Consider the following 27,987-nt stretch of genomic DNA (forward strand, 5'->3'; position numbering starts at 1 on the left):
GTAACACCTGGCTGTGGCAGATAGAGGGTCATTTCTGGAGGGTGGAACTGAACTGTGTGTCTGCCTGAGGGGTTCCCCAACCAGGATCACAAGCTGTTTCATCATGTGGTGGGTGCGGCAATGTGCTGTACCAGTGCATGCTCCCCAACCTGACCTGACCATTTATTTGAATTATAATTGATATCTCCTATACTGTCCACTCTGAAATAATAATTCTTTAATAATTCTTTGCATTTATATAGCGCTTTTCTCATTACTCAAAGCACTCAGCAATTGCAGGTTAAGGGCCTTGCTCAAGGGCCCAACAGAGCAGAGTCCCTATTGGCATTTACGGGATTCGAACCGGCAACCTTCCGATTGCCAGTGCAGATCCCTAGCCTCACTATATAACATCGTTTTATGATTGTTGTACTGTTTTCTTTCATTTAATAGAAAAACTCTCATGTGCTTCTCTAAAGGCGCTATATCTATTGGATGTCTGAGTGTTTGGTTCAGTCCATTCGTTTTGTTAAAGCTAACACCGCATGTGCTTCACTAAGATTACTGTGAAAGGCGCCATATGTGTTGGCTCTTTCACTGGTTGTTGCTTTGCTTGTTTTCTTTTTTAACGTGCTTTACCATGGCCATTGTCAAAGGTGCTGTGTTTATTGGCTGTTGTAAAACTGCACATGTGCTTTACTACGATTATCGTGAAAGGTGCTTCTAATAGTTGCTTTGTGCTTTACTGTGCCCATCATGAAATGCTGTTTGAAGGACTGTTTTGCTGTTTTCGTCTATAAGTACTTCAGTACACTCATTGTAAAAGGCGCTATATTTATTGGCTGTTTAAGGGGTCAGGGTCACTATGTTAATTTTGTTTAATAAAAAAAAATCCTATGTGCTTTATTATAGTCACTGGCTGTTGAAGAGATCATTTCGGTGCTTTTGCTTCCTATGTGCTTCACTACACTCCTCTTGTATTTGTTGGATCTTTGATTGGTTGTTGTTGTTTTGCTGCTCTTTTGTTTCATCAAAATTCATATGTGCTCCACTGCAGTCATTTGTGAACGATGCTTGGTTTTATTTCTTGGCTGTTTCACTAAGCTTATTAGGGCATTGCCCATGATTAAAGGCGCTATTTATATAATCCAAAGGGGCCTCTCCATCTCTCTTTCTATACAGTATATAAATACTTTTTGTGGCAATATAAAGTGTAATAATATACAGACTTCATAAATATTCTTTTGTATAGAAATGAACCCCAGTGCTGCAAGGCGCTCCTCGGGTGGGCAGTCAGTCTGTGACCATGCGGCTGGAAGGCACGGCTGCAACACCCCAGAAGTGAGCAGCATGGTCACTCCGGACTTTCTCTCTGTGCTTGTATGTAATGAATGAAAAAGAAAAAAGAAAAAAAAAAACTGTCCATTTCTTTCTTTGGAAGTAAAGATGGCAGTGAAGGTGAATTCTCTTTCCATTGCAAATGTCTTGTTGTGCTCAAGAGAAGAATCAATGTCAGAAAAGACTCGGCTGGAATTTTCATTCAAGAGAATTTTCTCTTTTTTTTTCCAAAACTGCAAAGATGCAAATAAATTTTTTTTTTCTTTTTTGAAAATATGTGCTATGGTGTAACTGTGCTTCTCAGAAGCTCTCCACGAAGCTGCCTGGGAAGAGGCCAGTCCTCCCGGTACGCTGTAACGTTCCCTTGAACCAGCCGTCCTCTCGCTTCTTATGGACGAACACAATGTCTCCTTCCTTGAGTTCGATCTCTGCCTCGCTCTGGGGCGGGTATGGGACCACCACTCGGTACCTGCAGAGAGAAGACCACACAGTTAATTCACAAACTGCACTTTTCTTCGCCTGCACCACGTTCTTTTTTTTCCTAACCATGTTATGGAACGGCACTGGGTACAAAATCGATTGTTACCTTTTGAGTATCATTTTGCTTGGATCAATATTCGTGCAATATTATAAATTCCCACCAATGAATGTCTTAGTGCACACTCCACAACACTACATTTTTATTTCAAAGTGGTATTTTTAAATGAAAGCAATCTCCATTCACACCAGTGCTTTCACATCATTTCCGAAAGGGTCTCTGACTCTCAGTGGGTGTGCATCCATCCACGGAAAAATCCTTGAAGGAATGGAACACCACAGGCCTCTGGATTTATCACAAAGCTGTAGTGACCAGTAAAATATTTTACTTTTCCACATATATGTAGCATTCACACTCTACAAAGCACAATTTGGATGCAAACAACTAAGCAACTCCTCTGTGATCATCATGTTGGAATATGGTATTCCTTCATGAAAAGTGACCAATCAGGGAACAAGACATCGTAATGAGCAGGATCCAATCAGAGCAGGAAAATGTGATACATACAAACCAATCAGAAAGCTAATTCTATCTACCTATTGTAAGGTTTCTAAACTTGTTTGGGACTTCCCCCGACAGGATGATACACCGAAGAGCGTCCTGTAGTGCGATCGCCACTTCTGTGGAAGATAGTTTATCAGTTACTGGGGCAACCGCGGGCTCCCAATGCTGCAGCGGGTCACAGCTAAAGCAGATCTGAATCAATCGCATCGAGCTATATCGTGCTTGCCGTTGATGGGTGATGCAAGGAACATTTTAAATGCAGGGAACAGGATTACTTGGCCACTAAACTGGCCACGACCCTGTCTGATTGTTGTGTCTGTGCTTAGGAAAGTGGTAGATCTCGCTACATTAAATAACCGTGCTGTTTCTGTTTCAAGCTGAATAAACTGAGACTCAGCTTTGTGTTTTTGGGTGCAAGACAGGGACTCACACGTCACGCTGTTTTCACTCATCCATATGACAACACCAAGTTTTGCACTTTGAGAAGAATACCGTACAGCTCTGATGAGCATTTTCAGATGTCTCCATTTTAAGGGGTAGCATAGACCAAAGCCAAAACGGAGACTAATGTCTACAAAGTAGTGTGGACACAGCCAGACCATTATAGAGCCCACTCATGCAAACAACAACACTCACTCTCCCATTAGACTAACTTAGAAATACCAAGATAGATAGATAGATAGATAGATAGATAGATAGATAGATAGATAGATAGATAGATAGATAGATAGATAGATAGATAGATAGATAGATAGATAGATAGATAGATAGATTCTGTAGCTCGAGTTACTATATCAGCATATTTACTGTACTATTACGTTGTCATCTTCGCCCATCCTAAACTCCCATCTGCTTCAGCCCATCATTTGCTATTTTCCCAGACCAGCTCAGGAGAGATCAGTGTGCCACAGAAAGTGTTTTTTAATTAGACTTTTTAAAGCAGTCCATTTGTTTCGTTACTTAACTCTTAGTAAATGAAAGCTGCTTACAGTAACTGAAGTGGACTGAAATGATATTCCTACTACCTGGCTTACTCAGCTTGTCGCCATTAATCTTTGTGAGGCCCGGACTAAAAACAACCAATTACTTTTGCACCCAGAGGCATTAATTCGTCCACTCAGTTTTAAAGCCGCCTTAGTCTTGTGAAGGATAATGTAATACAGTACACATTCTAATGTTTGACAGCTTTATTCAGAGATGGCAGATTGCCCTGAACAACTTTATTCATCACGAACTGGAAGCTTTATCGCAGATGGAGCACACATTAGACTTGTCTCCTGTCTTATTTATTGGGAGCAGACTTCATAGAAGACTATGGCGAGGACAAAGAAATGCTATAAAGATGAACACTCTGATGGTGTTTGGATTGGGTGACCTGAATGTAAGTCACGTCCACTGTGGATGAGCCCACCTTATTCCACGGCCTAACTCAATCTCATCCTCTAGTATTACACACTAACTTTGCCCCCTTGCTCCCAGGCCTCATTCAGTCCTCTTGGCTCTGTATTCCATGTTTAATCAACTTGGTTTTTAAAGGGCTGTAATGGCTGTGGTTTGACCAATGTCTCATTCCTGCTGGTAGCTGAACCACTTCATTCATTTAACTTTTGGAAGTCCTATTTTTGCTCTTATTTTGTGAATTCAAAATAGAATGAGTGACACTGAGTAAGGAATCACACTGACCTCATTCCTACTGACTTGCAGATTACTATGTCTCTCTCACTCTCCTCTCCTTTCTGTCCTAAACACTTGACGTGCTGTCCCTACCCAAGTCTCTTCTTTTCTTCAACAGAACAGATTGCTTGACGTAATCAGTCAGGATTCAAAACCAGTCATTCCACTGATACAGCTCCACTGGCTGTTGTCAACGGCTGGCTCGATCTACCAACTTATCATCTGTCCTCAACCTGCTAGATCTCAAATCTGCCTTTGAAACAACCAACCATCAGATCTTCCTTGCACACCCTCTCTGAACTCTGCATCAATGGGAATGCCCTCATAGGGGGTTGAGTCCTACTGCTTGGCCAGATCCAACTGTGTGTTCTGGAGAGGAGAGATGTTAAGGGTGCATCAGGAAAGCACAGCAGTGCCCCCAGGATCAGTTTGCCCCTCTTTTCTATATAGGCCTCATCATCCAATCTCATGGAGTCTCCTATCAGTGCTCTGTTGATGATACTCAGCTCTATTTGTCATTAGAGGCCTACACAGAATTTTGGTTTGTCTTGCTGATATCTCAACCTGGATAAAAGGAGCATGTGTGAACACACACCAGAATTACTAAGTTCAAGTCAAGTCAAGCTGGGGAGCATATACTGGTACAGTGCGTTGCCGCATCCACAACACGACAAAGCAACTCGGGGTCCCGGTTGGCAACCCCCAGGCAGACACGTGGTCCAGTCCCACCATCTAGAAATGACCCTCTATCTGCCACAGCCAGGTGTTACATGGGTGACCCCTTGGCCTGGTACAGCCACTCAGGTGCCCAACAATGATGATCTTATGAGCCGGCTCACACTCAGGGAAAAGCGCCACATGGCCGTAGTGCTGTAACTGACGCTCCCTCACAATGCAGGTAATGTGCCTCATTCGGGACTCCATGAGCAACACAAAGTCAAACCAACGGAACCCAAGGATTCTCCGGGGAGACACAGTACCAAAGTAGTCCAGCCTTTGTCTCAGGTCACTGGATAGCGTCCATGTCTCACAACCATATAGCAAGACAAGAAGCACCAAGACTCTAAAGACTTGGACCGTCATCCTTTGGCAGATATCAGGAGCGCCACACCCCCTTTCCAGTGACCTCATGACCCCCCCCCCCCCCCCCCCCCATGCTCTCCCAATCCATCTACTGATTTCATAGAAAGAGTCACCAGAGACAAGAATGTTGCTGCTGAGGTAAGTAAACCTCTCGACGAGGTCGACACTCTCTCCACAGACAGACACACTGCCGATGGCTGTGCCCAAGAGGTCGTTACTAAAAAGAACGAAAACTAAAACGAAAGAAAACATCTGACTTTCAGTTCCAATCCCAGTAAGGCCTTATACAGGCATATTACTTTTGGTATAAAGGACCCCCTCAGTCGTGTTTCTTCACACACTTCCCTTATAATTTGTTGGCTGAAAGTCCTCAGTGTTAGTGTACCGGAGGGAGGATGTGCAGCATTGTTCACAATGGCTCTCAATTTTGTTTTAATTGTCCCCTTCACTATGACCTACTATGGTAAAGTGAGAGGTCCACGGCTGTTTGCCATTTTAAATAAATAATCGCTGCACTCACGGCTTAAGGAGGGGGCATGGTTAATGTGGCTGGAGCTGTTCCTGGGCGCGATACGGGCATGGGTGTTTCTGCACTGAAGTGCACAGGTGTGTGATCACCCATGTCCGTAATTGATGCTGGGAGCTGCTAATCGCCACACCTGTGTCACGTCCCCATTATAAATAGGAAAAGTGCGAGTGCGGAGGGAGGAAGAAAAGAGAGAAGGACGGAGGTTAAGGGAGAAGAAGGCTGGAGAATTGGAGAGCCGGTGCAGGAGCAAGTGAGCGAGAACAGGCTCGCTTGAGTAATGGCAGGCAGCTGGGATGAGAACCCTGGCGGGGTGTTTGGCCAGCACTCTGGGGCGGATGGATTGGGTCTCTCCCGCTGAGGTATTCAGAGGAGCAGGAGTGACCAGGATCGAGGACGGCTCGCTGCACAAGGCAGTGGGAGTCAAGAAGGCTTGGGAGGGAGAGTCCCAACGTGAGCGCCCTGGTTGTTGGGGAACCCGAGTCTCAATCTGGTGTTATGGCTGTACATAGCCAGGGGACGGAAGGCTATCGGACCAGTTTTTAAGGCAGCTGGACCTGCTGAAAGGGGCGACTCCTTTGCTGCCAGGCCCAAGAGGGATAAGCAGAGGAGCCATCAGATGAAAGCTGAAGGCACCGGGTTTTTAAAAGAGACTGCTTCTAGCCTGTTGTTTTTAATCTTGTTTTAAAGGAATTATTTATTGAGTTTTAACCTCCACTTTTATCATCCTGTTTTTATGGATTATTTATTTAAGGATAATTTTGAAGCACTACACTTTGGACACTGTTTGCATTTGTTTTTGTATAAGTAAAAGCACTCGCACCTTTTGCACCATCCCCTTACTCAGTTTGATTTGTCCCCATCTGCCAGTTCATCCCGTTACATTACCGAAGAGGGAGCGTGGAGCAGGACACGCATTGTCACACCTACAGGGGTCCAGAGTGTGTCCCATAACTGAGCTTGCCCTTTCAATTAGTTTGTTTATCTGGTGGGCCTGTTCTCAAGTGATATTACCAGGCCAGCACACCACAGCATAGAAAATCGCACTGGCCATCAGAAAGTTATAGAAGTTGTGAAGGATGTCACTTCCAACAATACAGGAACACCGCTAGGGTATCTGAAGCTGATTTCCCTAATTTGCACATGAACTTGATGTGAGCACGTTGTTTGAACTGCGACATTGCGCTGAATAACTCAAACTCTTATTAAAACAACACTACACTCCAAAACCAATCCAGACCTGTTGTAACTGGTCTACAGACCTGTTGCATTCCCCTCCACAACAATGTGTGAGGTAGCTGGTCTCTCACTCTCCCGCTATGTCACACTTTTTGACCGCCCCTTATATAGTTCCTCTGTGTTCTGAGACCAGTCCAACCTGACATTGATGTGGACCCCTAAGTACTTGCAGCAGTGCACCACCTCTACATCCACTTCTTGAATAGTGACCGGATATTCAGACTCCATGGTGCGGTCAATGTCAATAACCAGTTCCTTGGTTTTGCTGATGTTAAGTTGCAGATCATTCTGTTTGCACCAGGAAATAAACTTCTCCCTCTGACTTCTATCCTCTGTCTCATCCCCGTTATCAATACACCTCATACGTGCAGAATCATCTGAGAATTCCTGCAAGTGACATGACCTGGTGTTATATTTATAGTCGGAAGTGTATGGCATGATGAGAAAAGGAGACAGGCCTGTTCCTTGTGGTGCTATAGTGTTGCTCTCATCAAAAACACAGTGCTTGATTCTCTCTTAATGACAAGGAGGTTAAACAATATTTAAATAGCACAATAACAACAAAAAAATACATTGAAAGCAATGAATAATTCACAAAAACAGTACAAATATCAATAAAGGAAAGAAAAAGCCTAAATCAGGGCAGGCAAATTACAAAAGAGAACGATGACAAACATCCATCCATCCATCCATTTTCCAACCCGCTGAATCCGAACACAGGGTCATAGTTACTGTATTTAATGATTACAAATAGGGTGGAGTGGTGGCTCTGAGACTAAGGATCTGCGCTGGTATCCCGAAGGTTGCCAGTTCCAAAAGAGATCTTACTCTGCTGGGCCCTTGAGCAAGGCCCTTAAACTTCAATTGCTCCAGGGGCGCTGTACAATGGCTGACCCTGCACTCTGACCCCAAGGGGTATGCGAAAACTAACAAATTCCTAATACAAGAAATTGTATAAGACAAAATAAAGAACAAAAAAAAACAATTAAAAATAGACACAAATACAGTAAACAAATATGTGACTGCTCAAAGTTATAAATAAATGCATTCATAATTTTCCAGAATAAAAATAATTAAATCAACCAACCAATTACAATACTGTAATTACTAAATAAGTAAAAGCTCAGTCCTGTGTCAGAGAGTAGCAATCAGACAGTCAAACTGATGGGCTGGTATGGCCAGACTGCTAGCACAGGGGCTCACGTAACGGGGTCTCTGTCCCAGATGACTGTGTGCAACTTAACAGTTTATTAACCTGGCTGATGTGGTGTAGTGGGTGCACAGTTCAAGTCAAAAAGGCGACTTTTTAAATAAATAGTCGCCGCCCTCACGGCTTAGAGAGGGGGTGTGGTAGTGAGGCCGGAGCAGGTTTCCAGGTGAATTCGTGATGTGGGTGGTCCTCGCTTAAGTGCACAGGTGAGGAGTCGTCTGCATCCATAATTGATGCCGAGAGCCGCTAATTTACACACCTGATTCACGTCCCCGTGATAAATAATAGAAGCGCGAGGCGGCTATGAAAGGGAGGAAAAAAAAAGACAGACGGAGGTTACAGGAGAAGAAGAAGGCAGGAAGCAGGGAGGAGAAAGCTGGTGTGTGATTGAGCGAATGCTCGCTCACTGTATAGAGCGGTTGGCAGCTGGACAGTGAGCCCTCATGGGGTGTTTGGCCGGCATCCAGGGGCAGTCAGTAGTGGTCGCTCCAGCTGAGCATTAGTGAGGAGTGGGAGTGACCGGAAGAAGGATGGCTCGCCGCATAAGGCCGTGAAGGTGGCGGGAGTCGGGACTTGGGAAGTGAAAGCCCCAGCGTGAGCACCCTGGTCGTTTGGGAGTCCAAGTCACTGTCTGATGATGCCCAACAGAGCCAGGGGTCGGAAAGGCGAACAGACCAGCAGATGAAAGCAGAGAGAAGGTCAGCTGCAGGTAGGGTGGCTTTCCTGGTGCATAGCCTGGACGGGAGAAGCAGGGGAGTCCCCAGTAGAAAGGCACCGGGATCTGTTTTTAAAGGACTGTTTCCAGCCATTGTTTTAACCTCATTGGATTTTAAAGGAAATTTTTATTGAGCTTTTTTAATCCTCCACTGTTCACTTGTTTTTATTAGATTTGAGACACTAAACTATTTGTTTGGACACTTTGATTTTTGTTGTTTTTAATAAAAGCACTTTTGCACTGTCCCCTTGCTTCATTGTTGTGCCTCACTGTCCAGCTCATCGGTGACATTACTGACGGTGTCGGGTTCAGAGCTCCCAGAAGCTGGATAGGAGCATGGAGCAGAACCTGCGTCATCACAGCTGACCTCCAGCGAACCTGATTGAAAATGGGAGAAACTTCCAAAAGGGCAGTTAACCTCTGCAACACTCCACTAATCAGGGGCTTTATGGCAGAGTGGCCAGACGACATACAGTATGAAAGTCCTCTTGGAGTTTGCAAAAGGGCAAATAAACGCCTCTCAGACTAAGAGGAACAAGACTCTCTAGTCTGATGAAACCGAGATTGATCTGTTTGAAAACCAGGCATGCTCATCACCTGTACAATACCATGGTGGTAGCATCATGTGGTGGGGTTGTTTTTCAGTGGCAGGGACTGGGATGGTAGGCAAGACAAAAGGCGCTAACAGAGAGGTGGGAAAGGATTTAAGGTGGGCCAGGATTGTGAGTTTTTTCGTAGGCTTTGGTAATTCTAGTGTTAAAATGTGGCTCAGGTACATCCCATGATAATCATTGAGATGTTTCTATGCCTTGTTTGGAGTCTACCTTGGTCAAGTCAATTGATTGCACTTGATTGGGAAAGGCACAAATGTCCATAGACGTTGGTCGGAAATCAAGCCATGGGGTTGAAAGAATTGCCTGCAGATCTCTGAGCCAGTGAAGCACTGGTTTGTGAAGTTTCCCAAGTGCTCAGAGGTCTCCATAATTCTTAAATGGAGTAAATGTGGAACAACCATGATTCTTCTTAGAGTTGCCTGCCTGGCCAAACTGAGTAATCAGGGAAGAGGGCACTGATAAGAGGTGACCAGTAACCCAGTGAACCTTCAGTCAAGACTGAACTGTTTGGCCTCAGTTCTAGGCATCACATCTGGAGAAACCAGGCACGCTCATCACCTGTGCAATACCATTCCAATAGTTGGTGAAGCATCATGGTGGTAGCATCATGTGGTGGGGTTGTTTTTCAGTGGCAGGGACTGGGAGGGTTAAGGAAAAACCTACTGAGCTATCCTTAATGAATACTCGCTCCAGATTGCTCTAAACCTTAGACTGGGCTGAAGGTTCACTTCCCAACAGGGCAATGACCCTAAGCACAAAGCAAAGACAACACAAACATGGCTTATGGACAGCTCTGGGACCATCCTTGAGTTGCCCACCCAAAGTCTTAGCTTAAACCCAACTGAACATCTCTGTAGAGACCTAAAAATGGCTGACAAATTGATGGACTCCATCTGATCTGATAGAGTTTGGGAAGATCTGTGGAGAAGAATGACAGAAAATCCACAGCTCAAGGTCTGTGAAACTTGGTACGTCACACCCAAGGAGTCTCCAGACTGGAACTGTTGTCATAGGGGCTTCAACTAAGTACTGGGTTTGCATAATGGGGTCTCTGTCCCAGATGACTGTGTGCAACGTAACAGTTTCTGACATCACATGTGATGAAGACCATGGAGAGGCTGCTGCTTCACCACCTTAGGCCACAGGTTCAACATGCCCTCGACCCTCTGCAGTTTGCATATCATGAGAAGGTGGGAGCGGAGGATGCCATCATCTATATGCTACTCCGATCCCTCTCTCACTTGGACAGAGGCAGTGGTGCTGTAAGAATTATGCTTCTATACTTCTCTAGCGCCTTCAACACAATCCAACCTCTGCTCCTTAGGGACAAGCTGACAAAGATGGGATTAGATTCATACCTAGTGGCATGGATCGTGGACTATCTTAAAGACAGACCTCAGTATGTGCATCTTGGGAACTGTACGTCTGACATTGTGGTCAGCAACACAGGAGCGCCACAAGGGACTGTACTTTCTCCGGTCCTGTTCAGCCTATATACATCGGACTTCCAATACAACTTGGAGTCCTGCCATGTGCAAAAGTTCGCTGACGACACTGCTATCGTGGGCTGCATCAGGAATGGGCTGGAGGATGAGTATAGGGACCTAATCAATGACTTTGTTAAATGGTGTGACTCAAACCACCTACAACTGAACACCAGCAAAACCAAGGAGCTGGTGGTGGATTTTAGGAGGCCCAGACCCCTCATAGACCCCGTGATCATCAAAGGTGACTGTGTGCAGATGGTGCAAACCTATAAATATCTGGGAGTGCAGCTGGATGATAAATTAGACTGGACTGCCAATACTGATGCGCTGTGCAAGAAAGGACAGAGCCGACTATACTTCCTTAGAAGGCTGGCGTCCTTCAACATCTGCAATAAGATGCTGCAAATGTTCTATCAGACAGTTGTGGCGAGCGCCCTCTTCTACGTGGTGGTGTGCTGAGGAGGCAGCATTAAGAGGAAAGACGCCTCACGCCTGAACAAACTGGTGAGGAAGGCAAGCTCTATTGTTGGCATGGAGCTGGACAGTTTAACATCTGTGGCAGAGCGAAGGGCGCTCAGCAGGCTCCTATCAATTATGGAGAATCCACTGCATCTACTAAACGGTGTCATCTTCAGACAGAAGAGCAGCTTCAGCGACAGACTGCTGTCACTGTCCTGCTCCACTGACAGATTGAGGAGATCGTTCCTCCCCCAAACTAAGCGACTCTTCAATTCCACCCGGGGGGGGGGGGGGGGGTAAACGTTAACATTTAACATTATACAAAGTTATTGTCTGTTTTTCACCTGCATTATTATCAATCTTTAATTTAATATTATTTATTGTATCAGTATGCAGCTGCTGGAGAATGTGAATTTCCCATTGGGATTAATAAAGTATCTATCTATCTATCTATCTATCTATCTATCTATCTATCTATCTATCTATCTATCTATCTATCTATCTATCTATCTATCTATTGACCTGAGGAGTCTGAAACGTTGGATGGTGGGGCCAAACAGTTTGTTGCTGGGGTGTGTGTGGTCTTTGTATCTTTATATCTAATGAAGAAGTGATAAGAAATAATATCCATCAATAGGACGTATAATGTCTGCACTGCGTTGATGTCTGTAAGTCCACTGAAGAGTAGATTACCAGCCGCCGAAGCTTATATCACACCATTATTCTTCATAGTTGTATGGATATCATAAGCTCGTTATTTAAAAAGCAATGACATTCCCACGAGGATCAGTGAGGTATTTGTGAAGCGTGATATTGTTACGTAGCCTCATGGGCATTTATCAAGTCATGCTGCCTCAACTTAATCCAGTTTTCAATGGAGTAGGGTCCTGACGTCGAAGGCATGCGTTAAATGGAAAAGCTCCATTGAATAAATGAGCTGTGACAAGACTCAATTAGCAAAGATTACACTCTTAATTCTAAGATCCAAGTAGTAAAATAAAGATCATTTGAAACATGGGCAAGTTAAATAATTAAATAGACATTGAGCACACATTTTATTTAAGCCCCTTTTCCCCACTACAGCAGTAATCAGCATTTCTTAATTTATGCATTTGGCACAAGTTTTGTCTTATTGCAAAGAATCAATGTTTTTTCATTTCTCTAAAACGAACAAGAGAAAAAGTAAAATGGAAAACTCCGCTGCCTTTGGCCATCTCAATCTGTTATTTCATTTAAAGTTAAATTAAATCTATTTAATGTTCGTGAAGGGCTCATTCGTTGAATTCTCAAAGAGTTTCTGCATGATCCAGGCTGGTGCTTTTACATTTCAGAGAGAACCAACACTATGACTTCTCCCAGTACAAGGCCTTATGGGTAGACAGTGCCTTCAAAAAGGATCCTGACCCCTTTAGTTTTTGCAAACTTTATTATTTTGCAGCCTTGCGCTAAAATCACTGAAGTCCATTTTTTTCCCCATCAAACAACACTCAATGCCACAGAATTACAAAAGTGAAAACAGGATTTTTTTCTTCAAATTTTTAAAAATGTATTAAAATAAAAAATATGAAATATCTCATTAACAAAAGTATTCAGTTCCTTTGCTATGACACTTAAAATGTGGCTCAGGTGCATCCCATGATCATCATTGAGATGTTTCTATGCCTTGTTTGGAGCCCACCTTGGTCAAGTCAATTGATTGCACGTGATTGGGAAAGGCACACATGTCTATAGAAGTTGCTCAGAAATCGAGCCATGGGGTTGAAAGAATTGCCTGCAGATCTTTGAGCCAGTGAAGCACTGATTTGTGAAGTTTCCCAAGTGCTCAGAGGTCTCCATAACTCTTAAATAGTGTAAATAGTAGAACAACCATGACTCTTGTTAGAGCTGCCTGCCCGGCCAAACTGAGCAATCAGGGAAGAGAGCACTGATAAGAGAGGTTACCAGAAACCCAATGGACCCTCTGGCTGACCTGCAGCGAACCTGTGAGAAAATGGGAGAAACTTCCAGTAGGACAATTAACCACTGCAACATTCCATTAATTGGGGCTTTATGGCAGAGTGGTCAGATGACATATGAAAGCCCACCTGGAGTTTGCAAAAGGGCAAATAAAGGCCTCTCAGTCTAAGAGAATCAAGATTCTATAGTCTGATGAAACCGAGATTGAACTGTTTGGCCTCTGTTCTATGCATCATATCTGGAGAAAACCAGGCACCTTCATCACCAGTCCAATACCATTCCAACGGCTGGTGAAGCATCACGCTGGCAGCATCATGTTGTGGTTTTGTTTTTCAGTGGCAGGGTCTGGGAGAGTAGGCCAGGTAAAGGAAAAACCTACAGACATATCCTTAATGAATACTCACTCCAGATCGCTCTAAACCTTAGATTGGGCTGAAGGCTCACTTCCCAACAGAGTAAAGCAAAGACAACACAAACGTGGCTTATGGACAGCTCTGGGATTGTCCTTGAGTTGCCCACTCAGAGCCCTAGCTTGAACTCAACTGAACATCTCTGGAGAGACTTGAAAATGGCTGTCAACTGATGGACTCCATCCAACCTGATAGTTTAAGACGATCTGAAGTAGTAGGGTGTTGTTCTGTGTTAGCCATGATGGATACAATGACAAGTCAAGCAAAATGACCCCTTTTATTGGCTAACTAAAATAGATTACAATATGCAAGCTGCCTGAAGAAGAGGCTTGAGTTGCCTCAAAAGCTTGCATATTGTAATCTATTTTAGTTAACCAATGAAAAGAAGATCTGCAGAGAAGAATGACATAAAATCCACAGCTCAAGGTGTGTGACACTTGGTGCGTCACACCCAAGGAGACTCCAGGCTGGAATCATTGTCAAGGGGGCTTCAACTAAATACTGAGCAGAGGGTGTGAATACAATGGGATATTTCAGGTTTTTTTTTATTATTAATAAATTTGCCAAAATTCCTTGGTTATTGAATTTATATAATTTTAGCACAAGACTCCAACATAACAAAAAATGAAGGGGTCTGAATGCTTTCTGAAGGCACTTAGGATTAGTGCAATTTCTTAGCGTGAAGTTCAGTGCTGTTGAAAGGCCTATTGTATATACACTCAGTGCCAACTTCATTAGGCCTGCCAGTCTATGCTTCTCAAAACAGCCAATCAGTTGGCTGCAACTCAATCTATGCAGCAAGAAGAGATGGGCGATGGGTTTACTGTTATCCCGTCATATATTAGAATAGCCAAGACGTAGCTAATAGTTGGTGGCAGATGTCATGGAAAAGGCTTCCGTCCTGATATTTTCATGTCCTACAGACTGAAGAGTTAACAGAGAATGGGGCAATAAACCAAGAAGATGGAAAAAGTATTGAAATTCAACACAGGAGTAACATAAGAAACGGAAGAAGTTTGACAAAAATGAGGTGACCTTTCAGTCCACCCAGCCCATTTGTTTAGCTAATAGCTAAGCTGTCCACGTTACTGCCTAAGGAGATCATTCACATCACCCTGGATGGTGTTTATTAACTCAGCAACAGAAATCATTCACTCTGTTACCAACACTCTTTTGATGAATCTTTCTGTCCCTACAATGCCGGTGATATAAACCAGGGGAACCGTTGAGGGAACAAACTTCTATCATCATATTCCACTTGTGGAAAGAACAAGCTGGGCCTGCTCTGTCCAAATGTCAACGTCTTTAGATATAAGCCTGTGGTACAACTGGATAGGTCTGACCATATCTTACTGTCAACTACAAGCCTGTCTTCTCGATCGATCGATCGTCCGTCCGTCCGTCCGTCCGTCCGTCCGTCCGTCCGTCCGTCCGTCCATCTATCTATCTATCTATCTATCTATCTATCTATCTATCTATCTATCTATCTATCTATCTATCTATCTATCTATCTATCTACAGATCCAGTTTCCTGGGATCAAATTCCACACCCAGACCAAGTCAGATTTATTATCTACCTCACAAAGCCTATGGTAGAATACTCCACATCCCTTGATCACAGCCGCACTGATCTCTCTGTTTGTGTTCTTTCACAGAGCTCCAAAGATACTATTTTGAAAAAAAAAGAAGAAGCTAAGCTCATTCTAGGCCTGAGATCACACATTTTTCCACGTCTTAATGACAGATTAACTTTTTGATCTCTCTCTTCATCTTCTCTAATGTTTGCTTTTTCTCACCTGTTCTCACTTTTTCTCCTTGTATCTTCCCTCCTACTCCTTCAATATTTTTCAGTTGCACACCGGATGAAGGTTGTGCAGCCAAAATGTTTGGTCTTTAACCATCTTCCCTTTTCAGCATTAAAAACTTTTCAAGTTTTTCCTTTGCAGATGCATGCTAACGCAGCCCTACAATAACTCCATTATATTATATGTACTGTCACACATGGACATGTGTGGATCACAATCTGGACTCTATTAAAGTGTGTAATACCACCCTAGAATTGGGGGTAGCACAGTCACTAACTATGTCATCTCTTTTTGTTTCTGCAGTGCTAAGAAACCGCCCCTTGAGCGCACCTGAACTCCTCCCACAGTGCTCTAGAGGCCCCGCCCATGTGGACTGGGACTCTGTTAAACTGTGTCAGTCCAAAAGGAGAGAGTGTCTCACTACAGGGAGAAGCCTCCACATGACAGAACTCCTTGTGACTGACCCACTCAGACGAGCCCCTTTTGCTACAGAGCTCAATTTCTAAGACAACACTTACAAAACCTGATTTCTATCACACCAGCTAACTCTTGTTTGTGTTCAGTTTTCTGGACAATTTTTGCATTAAACGGAATGGCCTGGTTGGTACCCCAACTTTTCTTTGGGACTCCAGTCATCCTTATGTTTATCACAGTAAACAAACACATAAGTGCATTCACAACCCTGCTTATTTAACTCCATACTGGCGGGTGCCTCTTCTAATCTTGTATCACATCCACATTTAATTCAAAACTCTGCTGCAAGAGTCCTTACACAAACCTGCAACAGCGAGCACATAACACCCATCCTGCTTTCTCCTCCACTGGCTCCCTATGTCTTACAGGATTGAATATAAAATTTGATTACATCTTGCCTGAAGAAGGGGCCTGAGTTGCCTCGAAAGCTTGAATGTTGTAATCTTTTTAGTTAGCCAATAAAAGGTGTCATTTTGCTTGGCTTTTCTCTACATTCATAATGGCTAACACGGTACAACACCCTAGTACTATTAATACCCTACAAAGCTTTAAATGGCCTCACACAGGACTACATCAATAATCTTCTCCATCAGTATGCTGCTGTTTGCTCACAAAGGTCCTCTGATTCTGCCCATCTTGTTGTGCCCCACACTAACTTGCACTCTATGGGTGACAGCAGGGCCTTCAGTTGTATAGCACCCAGACTTTGGAATGACCTCCCTAAATGAATGAGATCAGCTGACTTTAAAAAACAACTTAAAACTCATCTGTTCAGGAAGGCATTCAACTTAATCTGACATTCTGAGCCTTCTTTCAGGTAACCTCGCTGTCCAGATGCTCAGGAAATGTGTGTGTGTGTGTTATATAACAAATTACGTGATTTGTTCAGGCATTTCTTTTAGCATTGAATCTAGTATTATACTCTTTCTTTTATTCTATTTAATGCTCTGTATATCCTATATTTATTTGTTTATCGTTCTAGGCGGACAATATTTGTATCTTAAGCATCATGAGTATGGGAAAGGTGCTATATAAATAAAATGTGCTAGTATCCATCCATCCATCCATTTTCCAACCCGCTGAATCCGAACACAGGGTCACGGGGGTCTGCTGGAACCAATCCCAGCCAACACAGGGCACAAGGCAGGAACCAATCCCGGGCAGGGTGCCAACCCATCGCAGGACACACACAAACACACCCACACACCAAGCTCAAACACTAGGGCCAATTTAGAATCGCCAATCCACCTAACCTGCATGTCTTTGGACTGTGGGAGGAAACCGGAGTACCGGGAGGAAACCCACGCAGACACGGGGAGAACATGCAAACTCCACGCAGGGAGGACCCGGGAAGAAAACCTAGGTCCCCAGATCTCCCAACTGCGAGGCAGCAGCGCTACCCACTGCACCACCATGCCGCCCTCTGTGCTATTATTATTATTATTATTATTTTAATTCAGGACTAGGGAGAGCTGGAGAGCACTCTCGCATCCACTTGGTTCAATCCAGCATTGACAATTAACTTAACATACTGTAGACGTCTTTGAATAAGAAAACAATAGGAAAAGCATCACATCACAAAACATACTTACAAGGATGAGGGAGTTCATAATTAAAAGTCAATTGCAATAAACCACTAGCTCAAAGAAATTTAGAAACATTTTAAAAAGTAGCCACACTTCTTGTAAACCAGTCTTGCTAGGATTTGAAAAAAGAAAAAAAAATCAAATTAAAATGGAAGAAGAGGAACTAGCTGTGGGCAATGTGGAATTAAATGCTGTATTTTCATAATGAAAACGCTTGGCAGTTAACAACGACCTACAGGAGCAGCACGTCTTTAACACTCACTTTTTATTCCGTTTTTTTTTCTACCCCATTCCTGTCCACATGAGCCACAGGGAAAACAGTCAATTTAAATGTCTGTCCAATCTGCTCACCGTAATGCAATTTGCAATTTGTCAGCTAAATGAGTTTGGAAGCAACATTTGACACGCTGGAACTCACAAGCCTTGTAATGAACGCCTGTGGTAATGTAAAAAAAATGTATCGCAATTAATTATTTAGTGTAGGAAGTTCAGCTGAGGCAGAGAGGAAATATTGAGGGGGTGGGGGGGGGGGAACATAATAATTTGCTCAATTGAACAGGCAGAATGGAGCAGAAGGTCCTTCCCCGCTTTCCCGTCATATGATGCCATTAAAAACAATATTGGGGGAAGGCCGCAAGGAGATAGGCACATAATCGTAAAACGGACTGCTTTGAACAAGCAGATGGTCAATACTTAACAAAAAGCAAGAACTAATTTATAAATCTCACTCAGAAAAGCGTTCTTGATTTTTATTCAATAATTAATGAATTAGCTCATTACCTTATAAACAAGACAGCATGATCCAGTGCTTTGGGGTTGGCTCCCACACATGAATGTTGTGGCTGTGCTCCAGTTTTGCTTCAACATCCATTAAGTTACTCAGGTTTGACAGACAGTTGAACTTCAGTTGGCCCAGTGTGAGTGTGCATTTGGGCACTTTGATGGGCTTGTGTGCCATCTACCACTACTTCCACTTGTCATATTGTGGAACTTGGCTCCCTCGAAGTGGAATGAGAAGATTTGGGAAATGAACGGATGCATACAGTGGATTCAGAAAGTCTGCAGACCCCATCTCTTTCTTCACAATTTATTGTGTTGTAGATTTAATTTTAAATCAATAAATTTGTCTTTTTGCCCGTCAATCTACACTCGATGATCCATAATGACAAACTGAATGCATGCTTTCAGAATGGCTGGCATATTTATTAAAAAATCCAAAACTGAAATCTCTCTTTCATGTAAACGTTGAGACCTTTTACTGGAGCTCTCCATATTGTGGTCAAATGTATTCTGTTTGCTTTAATTCTCCCTGAGATGTGTCTAGAACTTGATTGAAGTCCGTCTGTGCAAAACTGGATTGATTCAACATCGTTTAGAAAGGCATACACCTCCGAATATCAGGTCCCACAATTCACATTGCACATCAAGACAAAAACCAAGCTATGAAGTCCAAGGACCTCTCTGTAGGCCACCATGATTGAATTGTGGTGAGGCATCAATCAGGGTGAGGGCATAAAACTATTTCTAAAGGAGTACAGTGGCCTCAATAATTATGAAATGGAAGATATTTTGAGCCACCAGAACTCTTCCTGGAGTTGGTAGAATTGAGTAACCAGGAACAAAAAGGGTCTTGGTCATGGAGGAAATCAAGAAACCAATGGTCACTCTGACAGAGCTACAGGGGTCCTCTGCTAAGATAGAAGAACCTCTTTGAAGGACAACCAGCTCAGCAGCTCTCCATTAGTCAGGTGTTTGTGGTACAGTGACCCACTCCCACTCCTGGAGTTTGCAACCTGGCATATAAAGGACTCTAAGAGTGGTAGGAAATTATTCTCTAGTCTGATGGCTCTTGGAGTAGAACCTACCTAATGCCATCCCTACAGTGAGGCATCCTGATGGCAGCTTCATGCTATGGAGGTCTTTGGAGAAGGATGAATGCAGCCAAATCCAGAGAGGTCCTTGAAGGACACCAGAGCGCACTCAACTAACCGATTGAGGTGACAATTCACCCTTCAGCATGACAATGACCTGAAGCATACCACCAAGATAACACTGAGGCAGCTTTGGGATAATTTTGTGACAGTGCTTGAGTGGCCCAGCCAAACCCCATAGAACATCTGAGAAGACCTGAAGATGTCCGTTTGCAAATGTTTCCCAATTATTATCATTAGGCTATCATTGGCCTAAGTACATGATATTAGGAAAAGATAAGTTCACTGGGCTAGTGATGGACCATCATGTTAGAAAAGTAATCTATCCAGAAAGAAGCCAAGACCATCATAAAGATGTACCTGAAGGAGACCGTTGCTCAAAAGGTCAAGAATCAGTTCATATTCTGACAAGCAAGCCACTGCATAGACAATTCTTCTGAGATCTTGACAGACCAGCAGTTGACAAAGAAGCACCCATGGTATGGCTGTGCAGTTCCAGACTATATAAAGAAACTGAAGTGCTACACATGGGTAACAGGAATGTCAATTATACATACAAGATGGGAGACACTGTCCTAAAGGAAGCATCCTCTGAAAAAGACTTGGGGGCTTATGTTGACACAATGTTTTCCAAACCAGTCTACATGTGTTTTGTGGACTTAGAAAAGGCATTCGACCGTGTCCCTCGGGGAATCCTGTGGGGGGTACTCCGAGAGTATGGGGTACCAGCCCCCCTGATAAGGGCTGTTCAGTCCCTGTACGATTGGTGCCAGAGCTTGGTCCGCATTGCCGGCAGTAAGTCGAACCCGTTTCCAGTGAGAGTTGGACTCCGCCAGGGCTGCCCTTTGTCACCGATTCTGTTCATATCTTTTATGGACAGAATTTCTAGGCGCAGCCAGGGTGTTGAGAGGGTCCAGTTTGGTGGGCTCAGGATTGGGTCACTGCTTTTTGCAGATGATGTTGTCCTGTTTGCTTCATCAGGCCATGATCTTCAGCTCTCTCTGGATCGGTTCGCAGCCGAGTGTGAAGAGGCTGGGATGAGAATCAGCACCTCCAAATCCGAGACCATGGTCCTCAGCCGGAAAAGGGTGAAGTGCCCTCTCAGGGTTGGTAGCGAGATCCTGCCCCAAGTGGAGGAGTTCAAGTATCTCGGGGTCTTGTTCACAAGTGAGGGAAGAATGGAGCGTGAGATCGACAGGCGGATCGGTGCGGCATCCACAGTAATGTGGGCATTGCATCGGTCTGTCGTGGTGAAAAAGGAGCTGAGCCGCAAGGCGAAGCTCTCAATTTACCAGTCGATCTATGTTCCTACCCTCACCTATGGTCATGAGCTATGGGTAGTGACCGAAAGAACGAGATCGCGAATACAAGCGGCTGAAATGAGTTTCCTCCGCAGGGTGTCTGGGCTTTCCCTTAAAGATAGGGTGAGAAGCTCAGTCATCCGGGAGGGGCTCAGAGTAGAGCCGCTGCTCCTCCGCATCGAGAGGAGTCAGATGAGGTGGCTCGGGCATCTGATCAGGATGCCTCCTGGACGCCTCCCTGGTGAGGTGTTCCGGGCACGTCCAACCGGGAGGAGGCCCCGGGGAAGACCCAGGACACGCTGGAGGGACTATGTCTCTCGACTGGCCTGGGAACGCCTTGGGATTCTCTCGGAAGAGCTAGAAGAAGTGGCCGGGGAGAGGGAAGTCTGGGCATCTCTGCTCAAGCTGCTTCCCCCGCGACCCGACCTCGGATAAGCGGGAGACAATGGATGGATGGATGGATGAAGTAATGTGCAGAAGTAATTTAAAAGGCAAATAAAATTTTAGGTTGTATCATAAACACTGTTGAATATAAATCAAAGGACATAATAATTAGACTACATAATGCACTAGTGATATTGCATCTGGTGGATAGATAGATAGATAGATAGATAGATAGATAGATAGATAGATAGATAGATAGATAGATAGATAGATAGATAGATAGATAGATAGATAGATAGATAGATAGATAGATAGATAGATAGATAGATAGATAGATAGATAGATAGATAGATAGATAGATAGAAGAGTCGCATAGTTTGGGGGAGGAACTATCTCCTCAGTCTGTCAGTGGAGCAGGACATTGACAGCAGTCTGTCGCTGAAGCTGCTCCTCTGTCTGGAGATGACACTGTTCAGTGGATGCAGTGGATTCTCCATGATTGACAGGAGCCTGCTCAGCGCCCGTCGCTCTGCCACAGATGTCAAACTGTCCAGCTCCGTGCCTACAATACAGCCTGCCTTTCTCACCAGTTTGTCCAGGCGTGAGGCATCCCTGTTCTTTATGCTGCCTTCCCAGCACACCACCGTGTAGAAGAGGGCTATCGCCACAACCGTCTAGTAGAACAGCTGCAGCATCTTATTGCAGATGTTGAAGGACGCCAGCCTTTTAAGGTAGTATAGTCGGCTCTGTCCTTTCTTACACAGAGCATCAGTATTGGCAGTCCAGTCCAATTTATCATCCAGCTGCACTCCCAGGTATTTATAGGTCTGCACCAACTGCACACAGTCACCTCTGATGATCACGGGGTCTATGAGGGGCCTGGGCCTCCTAAAATCCACCACTAGCTCCTTGGTTTTGCTGGTGTTCAGTTGTAGGTGGTTTGAATTGCACCATTTAACAAAGTCCTGGATTAGGTTCTTATACTTCTCCTCCTGCCCACTCCTGATGCAGTCCACGGTAGCAGTGTCGTCAGCGAACATTTGCACGTGGTAGGACTCCGAGTTGCATTGGAAGTCAGATGTATATAGGCTGAACAGGATTGGAGAAAGTACAGTCCCCTGCTGCGCTCCTATGCTGCTGACCACAATGTCAGACCTACAGTTCCCGAGACGCACATACTGGTCTGTCTGTAAGATAGTCCACGATCCATGCTCCCAGGTATGAATCTACTCCCATCTCTGTCAGCTTGTCCCTAAGGAGCAGAGGTTGAGTTGTGTGCAGTTCTGGTCTCCACACTACAAGAAAGACATAGCAGCACTTGAAGCTGCACAGAGGAAAGCAACCAGGGGCATCTCAGGACTTAAGGACATGTCGTATTCCAACAGATTCAGAGAATTAAACCTGTTCCATCTTGAGCAAAGAAGAATGCATGGAGACCTAATCCAGGTCTTCAAAATTCTCAAAGGCATCAATAAAGTAGATTCAGAAGAATTCTTTTAGCTGATCGGAGAATCACCTACTTGAGGACACCAGTGAAAATTAAGAAGAAGTTAATTTAGGACTGAAGCTAGGAAACACTTCTTTATGCAAAAAGCCTTGGGCATGAGCAAACTACCATGGCGTTGAAGAGGAAATTTAGACAACCTTTAAGAAGAATGTGAATGAGATTTAGTGTCAGTTTAACTATTAACTAAACAAATTAACCTGATGGACTGAATGGTTTCCACTCGTTTCCCAAACTTAATAATAATACATTTTAATCATATAAATGTGTTATGTTTCTTTGTTTTTTTATGATTATTATAGCCCAGGACCAGCAGAAGAACCACTTCTTGCGAGCGGGCACATGACCAGGCAGTGAGTATGCTTCGAGTGCAAGGGTGGACGTGACAGCACCATCTAAGAAGAATCATATTTGTCGCGGGTGTGAATCTCTGTATGCAGCGTGTAAAACGATTTGTTTGTCGCAGGTGTGAATCGCTGTATGCAGCGTGTAACACACTGTATTGTATGTTGCCCTCTCCAGAGTTACATCTTTTCATTCACCTACAGTTGTACCCTCAAAACCAACCCCATTTGGACAACTGTGTTTTTCATGGGAGTGTTCACCCATCAATACATGATTATGCGGCGTATGCTACGCCGCGGGTTGGCTAGTTATAATAAAAGAAAAAGGTGCCTATTGCTGGACGCTCATTGCTCCATCTTAAATGAGTCTGTATGAGTCTAAAGCTGTCAGTTCTGAAGTCTGTGAGTGCCTTCTTGGGGGGCTGAGGTCATCCCTGCCATGTCAACAACAACAACAACAACATTCTATTTATAGAGCACATTTTCATACAAAAGTAGCTCAAAGTGTCAGCATATTTCAACATGTCTTAATGGAACATTTAATATTTTTCAAGTCAAAGTTATTTCTTCACAATCAATTTATATAGTAATTTGTCATATAAAATTGTGTTCTAGATTTTTTATACATTTTAAAAATAACTTGTCGTTTCTTGAAGTTTACAATGGGACATAAGGGTATCAGGGTCCAAAAATGAAAACTTAAACAAATATGTCCATTTTTCAAGGCAAGATATTAATATGCCTCTTGGGATTGCACAAATATTGTAAAACAGTGCATCCACGTCACTTTAGAAAGGAATAAAAAAAAGTAACCAAACTATTTGTGAGATTTGTGAGCATGGGAAAGGCGCTATATAAATAAAATGTATTATTATTATTATTTGAAAAAAAAACTGTCACTAGTCATCATCTCATCGATTGTCTCTTTCTCCGTGGCACTGTGTGAAAGGCAAGAAATCACAGAAACAACTGACACACATAGATAGATCCATGCACAATCCCATTCATGCTAACCTGGAACTTCCATTTCAGATGATCTTTATGGCTTTGTACAGGCGTTAGAGAGAACACTCCGCTAAGTCTGGGAGAACACGCGCACTCCATAAGGACACGGACCAGCCACATGATTCAAACCCATGATGCTAGATCCGTAAAGTAGCCCCAGGAACGACTTTCCTACCTTGCCGTCCTATAGAAGAGCTACTCTACAGTATTTAGTCTGCTAGGAAACAACATTTCCATTGTTAATATTCTACAGCTTTACATTTCAGGACCACTTCACTTGCAGCTGCAGTGGAAAGGCTCACCTTAAATATGTTTGGAATGGCTGTTGGCTTCAATGATAGACAATCAGGAACACATTTTGTTTCTCTTTCGCTGTATATAGTCATCCATGGAGAAACGAGTATTACAAACTTGCAGGTCTGCTTTCAGTAGGTTTTCCATTTGAGTGTTCACATCCTTCCTAAGCATCACAAGCCATAACTTTAAGGTATCGTGATTACTACAAGGGAGCCGATGGAAACTCTAAATGCTTTGTTTTTCACATTTTTGTTTACATCCTGGATATGCACATTTTCAAATCATCTTCTCAAAAGACAAAATTGCTTTATAAACAGTTTCAAATGTGTTTGGTTTAACGCTGATCAACTTCTTATTTACATGTAAACTCCGTCCACAATGGCAGCCATGAACAGACAAGCGAACAGGAAATGTATTCTTAATCCCCACAAACAAAAAGTTCCAAAATCCTGTGATAAAATAAATATTTCTAGCTTCTTTAGGTTATCACAAGAATTCCCCATAACCACAAAAGGCATGTTTTCTTAAATCGAAACCCTGTCTGCTTCAAAGTAGACATAATTCAGTACTTTTTAAGGCTTTTCCACTCACCAATGAACCCATGTACCCTTAAGCTATATTGTACGCTGCAAAAACAGACAGGGTACCTGTAAAGTTTGTAAAAAAAAAAATGCCTAATTTTAGAATATAATTTAATGTGGCAAATAAATATCTTATATAATACACTACCGTGGCTGTCCGTTTGTCTGTCCAGGATTTTAAATAACCTATAGCTTGCAAACCGTTTGAACTATTGACCTGAAATTTGGCACACATATACTACATGATGTCTACTGTTCGCTTTCAGGGTGATGATTGACCTCCAAGGTTATTCCTCTTTTCATTTTTATTTTATTTTATTGTATAATCAACTCATGCGTGCGTCGCATGCATACAGGTGCCGTTCTCATCCCTACCACCTTCGCCGTCACTTCCCCTACCTCTTCATACCTTAAATCATTCTTGAGGCAGATTGAACACTTAAGTGCCAGCTAAAGTGAAAAATTAAAGAAAACGTACTAAGTAATTGCAACACCTTCGGATTAATAAAGTATCTATCTATCTATCTATCTATCTATCTATCTATCTATCTATCTATCTATCTATCTATCTATCTATCTATCTATCTATCTATCTATCTATCTATCTATCTATCTATCTATCTATCTATCTATCTATCTATCTATCTATCTATCTATCTATCTATCTATCTATCACAAAAACTGACTTAATCAGTTTTAATGTGAAAAGATGCCGATGAAAGAAGAGAAGAAGCGGGCTGCTGGAGTGGAAGAAAGAAGAGTTGCTCAGGAAGCAGCAAGTGCATCAACCTCTGAGCAAATGAATGCTAAACGTACAGAGAAAGAGAATGAAAACTAGGAATGCTCAAGTCAGGTGTATTCACTGCACATTATCATGTAGTGCACCGTTACTGGTATTTAACGAATGTGAAGAAATAACTTTGACTTCAAAAATACCAAATTTATCCTGTAACTGTTTGTTAGAAACTAAAAAAAAGGATTTAGCTGAAATCATCCCACCTGTGCCAAGAGTTAATTTATGTAAAATGTTAATATCTGACAAAAAATGAACTTTGTGAAATTGTTTTTGATTTCATTAAGCATATGTTCATAAACATCAAAAATAATTTGCCGAGCGAAGATAAATATTTACACATCAAAATCAGTGAAGAAGGGAAAAAGAAAAAAAAAAGAACTCAGACCAAATAAGGCCATCTTGGTAATAAATACTGAAGACAGCTGCATTTTGGGCTGCGGATACTTAATGAGGCAAGAAATGATTTGGTGAATGCTAATTTGGGCTAATCGACTTCAGCGCGTCTTTAAATGAAGCCTGTTCTGGATGGTCGGCCATCCAGTGGTTAGCGACGTGCCTCATTCACCCAGCAAACGAGTGAAGACATCAGCTTTGAAGGCCTTGTCATTTAAATAATCTTATCTGGTAGTAGGAGACATCCTAGTTATCATTAGACAGCAATGAATCGTGATCTGTCCTCCAGTCGAATGAGGTGGGGCCGTGCAGTGGGTTGGTGCCCTATGCTGTTAGGAGAGACTTCAGCCCCTTCTCACTCTGCACTGAATTAAATAGCTGCAGCTGTAAGAAAGCTGTACAGTACGTTAAGTTTTATTATGTCACAATGTTTTTCCCATTTTCTAGTTTTTGCTGGGAGTTTCTTTATTGTAACTGATGAATAAGTTACAGATGACAAGCTGCTGTACTGTTTCAAATGATAGCCTGGCCTGATGATTGGGCCTTACACTATTATTATTATTATTATCAATTAATCTATCTATTTATTTATTTATTTAACAGATGCCTTTATCCAAAGCAACTTACAAAGCAAGTTATAGTGCAAGCATCAAAAGCAACAGTGAACAAGATAAAAAATTGAGAAAGATTGAGTAGAAGTACTACTACAGTAATGATGTCTGCAGCTGGGCTAAGATCAACACCAGGACCTGGTCAGTACAACAGCAGCCATCCTGTAGAAGACACACCAAGCAGTTCCAAAATATTTCACGAAAAGGTGCGTCTTCAAAAGATGTCTAATCATGAGTAAACTGGGAGCACTTCAAAGAGACAAAAGAAGATTTTCCCACAGTATTGGATGAAGAACAGAGAAGCAATGTCCAGTCTTGGAGACATCTGGCGAGAAGAGGAATAGTCAGCAGACAGGCAGAGGCAGAACTGAGACTTCTTGGAGGGACACATGGTGGGATTAAAGACTGGAGAGTTTGAGGAGCAGAACCATTCAGAGAATAGTAGTTTTGAATTTGATTGTTGTAGAAACCAGAAGCAAGTGAAGAAACCAAAGCAGAGGAGTAGTAGGAGTGAAACAAGGAACACAGAACAACAGTGGGCATCTGTGTTCTGGAGGAGATGAAGAGGTCAGGTAGCAGTTGAAGGAAGTCCCCCTCTAGGAGACAATTGTAATAGTTCAACTGAGAGAGAACCACTGCCTGAACAAACAGTTGTGTGGCATAATTAGTGAGGAAGGGTCGAATCCTCTGAATGTTATGAACAAAGAAGCGATATGATTGAGTCACTCAAGAAACATATTCAAGGAATGAAAGTGAGGAGTCCAGAGTCATGCCAAGATTTCTGACTGTGACTAATGGTGAAAGGGTCTACAGCAACGCTTAGAGACAGGATATCTTACTTTGTAAGGTTACATTTTAGGTGATGAGCAATCAGCAATGATGGAGAGAAAGAGAGACAGTAGGAGATCTGGGCTGAAATTTGTGAGAGGGAAAGGACAGCGAAGATTTCTGCATCGTCTATACAGGGGAGGTAGGAGAAGCCACAAGAAGAAGCCACCTTGCCTGATAAATAATGAAACAGACAGGAGCCCAAGACGCCTTTGATGAGCCCACTGTACCCCACACCATAACAATCTATCGTTTTTACAATGCCTTTCATATCTACCTATTATCAAGTCCCTTTAATGTCTAGACACTATCTACAGTGTCCGTCCGTTCGTCCGTCCATCCATCCATCCATCCATCCATCCATCCATCCATCCATCCATCCATCCACCTATCTATCTATCTATCTATCTATCTA

At 43.1% G+C, this 27,987-nt stretch overlaps 1 protein-coding gene across 1 annotated transcript in view; it reads right to left on the minus strand.

The window, feature by feature from the left end:
- Positions 1–424: 424 nt before the first annotated feature.
- LOC127527571 (E3 ubiquitin-protein ligase SH3RF3-like) overlaps positions 425–27,987 on the minus strand; it is a 154,760-nt gene continuing 127,197 nt past the window's right edge. The window contains exon 8 of the mRNA XM_051926672.1: positions 425–1,786. Coding sequence (XP_051782632.1) covers positions 1,618–1,786 — 169 coding nt within the window. The 3' untranslated portion in view covers positions 425–1,617. The remainder of the gene's footprint in view (positions 1,787–27,987) is intronic.

This window comes from Erpetoichthys calabaricus, chromosome 4 (genome assembly GCF_900747795.2).
Source record: "Erpetoichthys calabaricus chromosome 4, fErpCal1.3, whole genome shotgun sequence".
NCBI lineage: Eukaryota > Metazoa > Chordata > Cladistia > Polypteriformes > Polypteridae > Erpetoichthys > Erpetoichthys calabaricus.